The sequence below is a fragment of the Lactuca serriola genome, chromosome 9 (assembly GCF_051521515.1).
Source record: "Lactuca serriola cultivar US96UC23 chromosome 9, Lser_US96UC23_V15, whole genome shotgun sequence".
Classification (NCBI taxonomy): domain Eukaryota; kingdom Viridiplantae; phylum Streptophyta; class Magnoliopsida; order Asterales; family Asteraceae; genus Lactuca; species Lactuca serriola.
This window is the reverse complement of record NC_136416.1, coordinates 220,264,803-220,275,107: the sequence shown is the minus strand read 5'-3', so window position 1 is coordinate 220,275,107 and position 10,305 is coordinate 220,264,803. Positions and strand designations below refer to the sequence as shown.

At 36.1% G+C, this 10,305-nt stretch overlaps 1 protein-coding gene across 1 annotated transcript; it reads right to left on the bottom strand.

Moving 5' to 3' along the window:
- Positions 1 to 732: 732 nt before the first annotated feature.
- Positions 733 to 6,409, bottom strand: EMB140 (EMBRYO DEFECTIVE 140). Its single transcript, XM_079019018.1, has 16 exons — positions 6,010 to 6,409; positions 5,778 to 5,917; positions 5,535 to 5,595; positions 5,161 to 5,376; positions 4,803 to 5,078; positions 4,571 to 4,729; positions 4,359 to 4,484; positions 4,198 to 4,242; positions 3,911 to 4,018; positions 2,695 to 2,843; positions 2,363 to 2,486; positions 2,152 to 2,226; positions 1,761 to 2,066; positions 1,587 to 1,679; positions 1,283 to 1,442; positions 733 to 1,207 (listed from the first exon to the last, which is right to left on the bottom strand). Exons 1-16 carry the CDS (start codon positions 6,223 to 6,225, stop codon positions 993 to 995), a joined length of 2,469 nt encoding a protein of 822 aa, XP_078875144.1. The 5' UTR covers positions 6,226 to 6,409; the 3' UTR covers positions 733 to 992.
- Positions 6,410 to 10,305: the final 3,896 nt, after the last annotated feature.

Genomic DNA, 10,305 nt, shown 5'->3' with positions numbered 1-10,305 from the left:
ATGGGGCTATCATTTACACTTGATCGTCTAAATTAATCTTTTGAGATGTTTTCTTGATAAATGATAAATATACATCCATCAAAAAGTTGGTAAACTCATCCCACCGTTTTGACTCCAATATATAGGGTATAGCTTCCAGTTGAAAATCGATATCCTTCTGTTTTATTCCCTACCGATCATGACAAATATCAAAATTAGGAGAAGATTAAAAAGTATATTTAATAGATTCCATATGCATTTTTTATGAGTAGGGAGAAGAAATAAGAGATTCAATTTTTCTTATAAAATAATAAAACGGATGTTCTTTCACCTTCTGCGGTCTGACGTCATTTTAATTTAGTTGAGAAATGTTATGTAGTTTCAATTTTGGAAGCTATACCCGACACAATCCACACATGGTCTGATGTCATTTTAATTTGGTTGAGAAATGTTTTTCTACATAATACATTTTGTATTTGTATTTAATAAGATAGATTAATTAGTGAAATATCTTATACAGTTATATACCCGACCAGAGAATTAAGATGGAATATTATAACAGAACTACAAAGACAAGTGATTGAATCAACATGGTTTATGTAAGCTATTGTAATAGTAAAATAAATAATAATAATAATAATAACAATAATAATAATAATAATAATAATAATAAGTTATATGTATAAATGATGATATTAAAGAGAGATGCTCCAACAAGAAAAAGTTGGAAAGAAAGACAGAGTATGGCCAAAATAAAGAAGGAAACTTTTCAGGGATTAATTGACATGAAAACCTGATGCCATGACAAGACAAGACGTATAATATCTTCGGAAGGAATCAACAACTCGTTACTAAATTCCAAATCTCAAAACAATTCCTATTCCTTTTTTTATAACCACCTTTGATTAAACGACAACGCTTCTTCATGTCAAATCATAATCATTTCATTCCTGATTCCCCTTCTTTTTAAACAAATTCTAATAAACTAGGGAACAAAAACGTAAATTCACCATTCATTTTTTGTTTAAGAGCATGTCTCGCAACTCTTGGTTTGATTTCGGCTTCTCGTCTCCACCTTCTGTGGTGGAGGTGGCAGCTGATGGTGGTTCGTTGCCGCCAGACCACCCTAGCGGTCTCACGTTTCTAGGAACAGCAAAAGTGTTTTTTCCCTTGAGCTCAACTTTCTTGTGCCCATGCTCACCGGAATTTGTATCATCACCGCCACGCCCTGCCATTAAAAATAATTATTTTAAATAAAAATGAGGAGGGCATTTAGGTATTTTTGTTTTTAAAAGAGAGTGACCTTGTTTTGTTGAATTCCTATCATCCCCAAAAGACACTTTTCTTTTGCCTTTAGGATCCGAACGCACAATGGTCAACTTCTTCCCAAGAAACGTCTGTTTATTCTTAGCCACAGCTGCCTCAAGGTGTGCATCATCACAGAAGTCCACATATGCTAATCCCTTTATTTTATTTATACAACAAAAATATATATATATATATATATATATATATATATATATATATATATATATATATATATATATATATATATATATATATTCAAAAAATAAATACAACATAAATTTAAAAAAAAAAATCCAAACCCTTGATTTTTTAGTGAGCTTGTCCTTCAATATTCGAATCTCTCCAGCACCACCAACATCACTGAAGAAACCACGAAGCTCCTCTTCATTTGCCTGCAAAATGTCACAATTAGCCCTTTATAACAAACAACATTTCATTCATAGAGATTTTGTAAGCAGAAATTTTAAATTTGCCTTGGGGTTGAGATTTGAAACAAAGGCAGTGCATTTGTCAGTGTATAGCTTGGGTTTCTCAGGTGTTGGGTTTTTGAATTTAGGTTCATTTTCACCATGAGCCATGTCTTTGTCTTTTTGGGTAACAGATTTTTCCACTTTATTTGCTTTATCCTTTTGACGCTTAGCTGGCGGATGTTCATTGGATGCAGCAGCTGAAGCAGCCGCCTTTCTTTTTTCACGTCTATTTCTCGTAGGAGGATCCTCTACCTCATCTGTTTCTTGCTGTAACTTATACAGCTGTAGCTCCTGTAGTCTAGGAGTCACCTGATATAATTAATAGCAAGGTCATATGTAGAATAATACAAGTACAAGTAAAGAATATTGAAATTAGAATAAAAACAAAGTGTACCTTTTGTGAAGCATGATCAAAATCTTCCAAACTACCAAATTCCCTCTCAAACAGAATCCATGAGTTGCATATGTCCTGAAAGGAATATCAATAAATAAAAAACAAAAATGGAAGTAGGTTGCTATTTGTGGTAATTAATAAAAGTATGGTGATGATATTATGTGTAAAAGAGATTGTTATTAATATTATATGTTGGATTGGAGAAGTGTACCTCAGAGCCTGTCCCAGGAAATCTCATAGTATAGCATCGCTTATAAAGAGATCTAGCTTCCTTTATGTGGGCCATCTCAGTTTCCATTGATATATACCCTTTCCATGCTTCTATCATAGATCCACTGTAGAATACAAGTTCCCAGAAACACCATTAACAACACAAAAACTTTCTACTTGGAAAATACAGAATAGCACAATGTACTTCTAAGCCCTAAATGTTCTTGTTCTGATTGAACTCTTTTACAAACAAAAGTTGATAACAGTATATATATATATATATATATATATATATATATATATATATATATATATATATATATATCTTTGAACCTGTTTTTAAGCAAACTCTCCCATACTCCACGGGCTGCAGTTATATCTTTCCCAATACTAGACTCCAAACGGGCCCAGTAGCTATGTATTTGCAACAAACTGTATATGTTGCTGTTCTTTAACTGTGGTGACAAATAATCAGATGCCCTCTGAAATAGAAATACAACATAAAACTATCATAAGCTTACAACCAATAACATAATTCATGTAAACAGTAAAACAAATAGTCGTATATGCAACTTGCTGAAGTAAAAAGAGTAAATAAAAAGGCAAAAGTCAGGTAGCTAAGTCATTTTGTATGTTTTTGGATCTCTTAAAAGCATCTCATCTTCTATTTGTTTGCAACAAAGTAATCAAAAATAAAGGTGATGTTTGTTTGTTTGTTTGGCTCTTAAGTCTTAAACCACTGACTAAATCAATAAGCCACCAAGGCATACTCGTCCCTATTCAGCCCAAATTGTTTTCCCAAAATGCCCTTTAAGGTGTTATTGTCTTTTTTTCTAATGCTTTTCGGGTGAATAAACCAAATTTAATCATTGCTTTTGTTGAAAACTTTTAATCAAATACTATTATCTTGTTGATTTATTATCAGTTGTTTCTTTTTCATCAGTTTTTGGATGATAAGACCCTTAACTAGTATACTTTTGAACTTGAGGTTTTTAATATAAGACAGATTAAATATTATATTATTTAATTATATGAATTATGTAATACTATTAAACGAGTTGTAAGTAATTAAAAATCACATATTTTTCTGTTTAGTTGTTTACAAAATAATAACTCAATAGTTGCATACGAAAAATAATTTTCCAGTATTTGCTAAATACTTCAGTTGAATGTAATACAAACCACAAAAATCAGTCTTCAACTTTCATGCATCCCTAGTACTATTGCAGCATACACATATAGCAGCACCTCAACATAATATTTTTCTGTTCTACTAACAGTCAATCTGCTTCTATAATGACACCTGGCCTCTTAAAGTACATTTTATTCTAACATTCCCTTACCTCTCAAGTAGTGGTGTTCACATCAGATTTCTCCTACATAACAGCAAAACTATGTTCCTGAGTCATGTATTATGTATATATATACATCCTAAAGAAAGGCAATAAGATACATTTTCTTGATACAAAGATGATAGAGTAACTAACTATGAATCTGTAGACCTGAGTCATGTAAATGAAGCTGATTTTCACAGTATATAGCGACAAACCTGAAAAGTATCCCTTATCAAGACAAAATCCAAGCCATTATCCAGTTCCTTGGCAAACGTGATTCTCCTCCTCAATCCATCAACTCTTGTGAGAAATATGTCTACATACTGAAAATAAAATCCACTTGTTAATTGTAATTCACCACCATTCATGATCACATCTCAACTCTATTTTGACAAATACAATAAACACACAAACACGATCTACATAGCCATGTTTATGATAGTATACCCTTCTTATTAAATGATTATACAAGGATTAAAAAAGCTGACAAATATGTTGATACCTCATCTATGGTAGAAAACGTGCATTGCAAAGATCTTTCAAAAACCTGGATTGGGTGAAAAATCAAATTTAGTGATAATTCCACTGATTCGATTGAAGAAAAATCATAAACATCTTTCCAGTTAGCACTTCACTAAGAGAAAAGAACAAACAGAAACATACATCAGAAAGCTCTTTCTCAGAACCATGACATCTTTCAAGGTATAGCATGTATCGAACCCATAGCTCTCCAACCCATGGACAATTCCTTGTAGCCCTATCATAAATATCCCTCAAAGTTTTATCTGCCTGGTAATTAAAAAAATATATAGGATCATTATAGTTTAGAGTGTAAAAATTTTAAACCACAAAAACAAGAATATATTAACTAAAACCTTTAGGGTCTTATTAAGGTAGTTAGTGTAATCAATCCAGAGATCACTGGATATAGGAAATTCAGTTATTGCACGTTCATATAAGCTTTTAACTCGAGGTTCATATATGCTTTTAAATCGAATAGGATCTCCAGATGACTGTTCAAATTTCAGATAAGCCTGCAGTAACAAAACAAAAATCATTAGGGTTTAGGGTAACAATATCAGTGATAACTAAGTCAAATCTGTGCACCATAAAGCTTTGAAGGCGCTCAGTATCAGTCTCATCACTTTTTATTATCTTTTCTTCAAAGTCAGCACGTAAAGTCAACATCTCTAAAGCCTTCTGATATGTGGAAGCAACTTGAGGGGACAATCCATCTGTATTGCTGCTACTGACATCAAGATTATTCCCATGTTTAGACTCCCATGTCTTGTAGGTCAAAAGAGTTGACTTTAAGTCCGAATGAGTAATTGACAACTGGCGATGATATATACTTCGAATCCTTTGAACCTGCTTTTCCCTCAGCTGTGAAACAAACAAAAGATCAAAAACTGTAAAGCATTCAATGTGCTAAAGAAGAGCAAGAACAGTTGAATGATGTTCATACCTCAGAGTCTGTCTTATCCATGCCATCTAGGATCATTTCCTCATAACTTCTGTATGCTTCCCATATTTTACAGCCTTCAGTAACATGCAATCCACATGCAGTAAGAGCTCGTTCAAATAGATCCCTTGCCTTTGAGATTCCACTGGGTGAACATTCACGGACAGAAGAATCATATTTTTGAATGAAACTCAGGTAGTCATACCACAGAGAAACGGACTGCAGAAAGCAATCAATCATTTCAGTTTTGATGAATGACAATTCACCACTGAAGATGAAAATCAGCATAGTCAAAACTCAAAAGACAAATTTCATAGCCATGAATGTAACATTAAGAAGTGCACTGAAACAAAAATTTAGAAATGTGTGGAGCTTACCAAGTAATCAGATACTCCACGCTCATATAGCTTCTCAACAGTTGGAATTGCCCCCTCATTCCTGCATTATGTACAACAAATTATAACCAGTCACAAGTTCTATTTTCTGATGGTGTTCATAAGGTTTTGAATGTGCCTATTGTTCCTGCACACGACAACGAATCCTCATTCTAATCATCCGACATCCTCTTCTTCTTGAATGAAAATAAAAGTTTGTACAAAGAAGAGGAAACAATAGCCTACCCAGAAGTCAAGGTGAGTGAAATTTCGTCATTTGCCCATTGCTGCCACATTGCAGGAGTTAGCGGGAACAACTCACTCATGGCCTCCCTTGCTAGCCGCAGCTTATCAATATCGCCTTGTTTCCTCAAAGCCTTTATATACTACATATACACACCATACATTAGAACAATACGTAATAACTACACTCAGTTTCAACACATAACTCCAAACAAGTAAAAATAATCAGACATACTTGAACATGAGCATCGTAGTTGGCTGGGTTTGTCGAGAGCTCCGTTTCTAGGGTTTGTAATTCGAGAGCAGCTTGAGCTTCGTCGTCCGACTCCGAGTCGGAATCGGAACTTGAGGCAGACTGGTTATCATTAGGGTTATGAGGTTCGGTTACAACATCCATTGGATCCCCGTCAGATGGTGGTGGTTCGGATGATGTAACTAGGGTTTCGTCCATTTGGTGATGTTGTTGGTGTAGCGATACTGGGAGAGGCCGTATGTTGTAACGTCAATGCCGTTTGATTTGCTAGCGACCGCCGTTCCACCGTTTTAATGCCGTTCCAATACGACCTCTAAATCATCATGTCCAATTTTACTCCGATCGATCTTCAAAAATTATATTAGTTTTGATTGGTTTTTTAACACCAAAAAGCATCAGGTTGGTTGAAAATTGAAATGCAATTACTAAAATAGTATTAAATAATCACCATTTTGATATTTGCTGTTGGAAAAACTCTTACATATGTTTTAACAAAAAGGGAAAAACTCAAAAAAAAAAAACCTATGTATTATACCCTAATACTTAAAATAACCCCTATATAATGTTTTTGTACAAATTAACCATTATTATTTCCAAAACCGTTTAAAATACCTTCTTTATCCGGTAACCTTTGGTTACATGTTCTTAACAATCGACATGGGTTCCCCTTTAGTAAATCGGCCCCCTTTTTAACCTACAACAAAATTCATTGATGTAAAAAAAACCCTCTTTAGCCCAACACTTCTTCAATTTTGATTTTGATTTATATTTCAATTCTGTTTTTGATTTGGTTCTCGAGTTTCACATGTGATGTTTCAAGTAGGTGACAGTGGTTAACCGATTGTTGGTTTCGTGGTGATGGTTGAAGGTGATTATTGGAGATGTTTATTGTAGTTGTGGTGTCGATGGTTCTGGAAAGATAGTTGGGTTCTCGGTTTTTCGGATTTAAGCAGAAGCAAAAACAAGTAATGGTGTTTCTCGGGTTTAATAAAAAAAAACGAGAATTTTTTGTCTTGTTGCACGTTCTCGATGGGGACGATGAACAGTGTTGATTCTTCTTCTTTCAATCTCGATGGTGGATGCTGGAAATTGAAAACGAAGCAGCAAATGGCTTAAGGTCTTGATAGTGATGCTGTTTTGAACCAAAAAAAAACGAAGAGCAGCAGCAAGTCTTAATGGTTGTGATGTTTGGAACAAAAACGAAGAGCAGCAGCAAGTCTTGATGGTGGTGGTGTTTGGAACAAAAAGGACGAAAAGTAGCAGGTAAATGTTTCTTTCCTTTTTTATGTTGTTGCAGGTTAAACAGGTAAACAGAAGGTGTAAGTTGTTGGTTCCTGGTTTGATTTTTCTTTACTGTTCAGATTTATTTTCCTCTTCCTTTTTCTTTTTAATTCACGATGACAGCAGAGAGGTGATGTGGTGGTTCGGAGAGGTAGCAACAAAAAAACTTATAACCTTTTTCTTTTCCTCTTGATTTGATTTAACAAAGGGATTTGCTTGGGTTCTTGAAAGGAGATGCAACCAGTTTTGTTTTCGGAGGTGGCTGAGGTGGTCTTGGCTTGAAGTGAAATAGGGGTATTTGGGGTGGTCACGTTGTAGAGGAGGTGGTGTAAACGGAGAAAGGAGGGTGTTTGGTTATCTTTCTTATTGTGTTTCTTGTTGCAGCTACGGACGAAAAGGATGATGAATAAATAATGAAGAACACATATAACACCCAGTACTATTCATTATCTTCTTCATAAAACCTCATCACCACCACCTTACGGGAGAAGGTTTACAGGAATATAATCACAATTACACTTACACCTTATATTACTTCAAACCCACATAGACTTCACCTATTATCACCGTGAACATGTAAACCACTTCCATCAAACCATATTAAAACCTCCTACATGAAGAACACGTAACACCCAGTGCTATTCATAATCTTCCTCATAAACCTCACCACCTTATACCTCCATTTTACCAACTATAAACACTTACTGTTATTGCCAAGAACAAGAACAAGAACAGAAAACCACATTGATCGCTACCTCATTCACCACCGTACCTTAAAACCACCACAAACGTTGTGTCATCGGGATAACCGGTCACAAAGCATAAAAACAATCAAATTTAGAAAGCATAATGGTTAATTCGTACCAAAGAATTATATAATAAGGGTTTTTTTAAGCATTGGAATATAATACATAGGGTGTTTGTAGGTTTTTCCCTAACAAAAAATATGATAAAATTTGCCATTGATGTTTTAGCTCTGTCTTCGTATGTTCAATAAGACCATGTTATATATACCCTATCATTTTTCAGTAATGTTTTTATTTTTGTCACCTGTAACGACGTGAAAGTTTAAAGAAAATTAACACTTGTAAAACAATCTCATTTGTTAAAATTTCAAAACATAACTCTATATTTGAATAATTAATAATCCAGGATCCTCAAAACATAACTCTTCCTCTGGTGCGTACAATCAAGTCGGTGTCGTCCCGCTAATCTGAAAACCTGAAACGCATAACACTGTAAGCACGAAGCTTAGTGAGTTCCCCAAAATACCACATAAAACACATATTAGCCACTCGAGGCTCTAACTCTATGGACCCTCTGGTCCTGACTTTGTGGACCCTCTGGTCCTAACTTTGTGGACTTTTCGGTCATAACTCTATATACTCTGAAACACACACACAGCATAAATCACACAGAAATAATGCAGTGCATCACATCACATAAATAGCATACAAATACTCTGTCACATAACTCTAATTACCATTCTAGATAAAGTATAGTGAGAAGACTCACTTGACAAGCAGCAAGTAAATACCCTCGCACCCGAAACTCGAACTAGCCTCCGTCTAACACAAAGGATCAATATCTCAATCAATACTCTTAACACGACCCTAATAAACGAGGGTTGTTCCTCTCTCTCTCTCTCTAACTCTTGAGTTGGGTAAAAGACCATTTTACCCCTCCATGGTCTCCCTTACTCATGTTGACCAACCCCCAGAGCCAACATAAGTCAATCTCATGTCAACAGTCCATGTTTGACCCGACTCGTCGAGTGCACTCATACAACTCGTCGAGTCCACTCACATCCACAGAAGTCTCGTGAAGGTCTATCTCAGCTCGTCGGGTTGACTCCCAACTCGTCGAGCTATCGCATGCTCAAGCTTATCGGGACAAACCCTCACTAACTCGTCGAGTCAACTCATGGACTCGACGAGTCCCCTCGGTCTGATTCCTCATTCAGACATCCAAAGTCAGATCTCTCATCCCAAACCCTAGATCTAGCCTTTTAAGACACCAGAGACACATAAAGTCTCGACCTTTACGTTCATGCATGGCATAAATGCCTCAAAATGCCAAAACAAGCCCTTCTTAAGGTGTTAAGCACAACAACCCTCATATGGATGAATAAAGTTGGGACCTTTGGACTCTAGGGACCTCACAAGGTCCAGATCTGAGGACTAGGCTTCTAGCTAATCCATTTTACTCAAAGCCCCAAACCAAAGGTGGTAAAAGCCCTAGAACTCCAAACACATGAGATCTAACCAACAATAATGAGAAAGGTGCAGACTTTTACCTTCCTCAGAAGCTCTGGACGATCTATCACTGGATCCAACTTCCCCCCTCTTGATCCTTGCTTGATCTCCTTCTCTTCTTCTCAAATGATGCACTAAAAATCCCAAGATAGCTTCTCTCTCACTTTCTAGCTCAAATGACCTTTATGGTTTGCTTCTAGGGAAAGGGTGGCCGCAAATGAGGCCATAAGTGCCTTTAAATAGGTCCCAAACCCCGGAAATTAGGGTTTCTCTTATCAGCGCCTACTCGGCGAGTCCCTCCTTTGACTCGTTGAGTCCACCAATTAAGTCCACGGGAAAACCCGGATCAAGTCAGCGAGTTGGACCCTCAACTCGTCGAGTCTCTTCTTTAATCACAAGATCAAACTACACGATAATACCCCTGAAAATCCGGATGTTACATCACCTTTTGTTCACTAAGACCATCCCTATGCCAAAAGGGTGAAGAGCTTCTTGGCCAACAACACCGCCACCATAAAACCATATATGGTGCTAGTATATTATTATGGTGAAGAGAAGAGACGATAAGAGGGTTGAAATAGAGAAGAAGAAAAGTGATTAGTTGTGGTGAAATATGGTATGGAAGGCGAAGGTGGCACTACAAGGCACACGAGGTGTATGCACGCTTGTGATGCATGTCCACGTGGCTACCACGAAGCCTTCGTGGTATGTATACAGCAAGGAATAAACATCAAAAATGTTA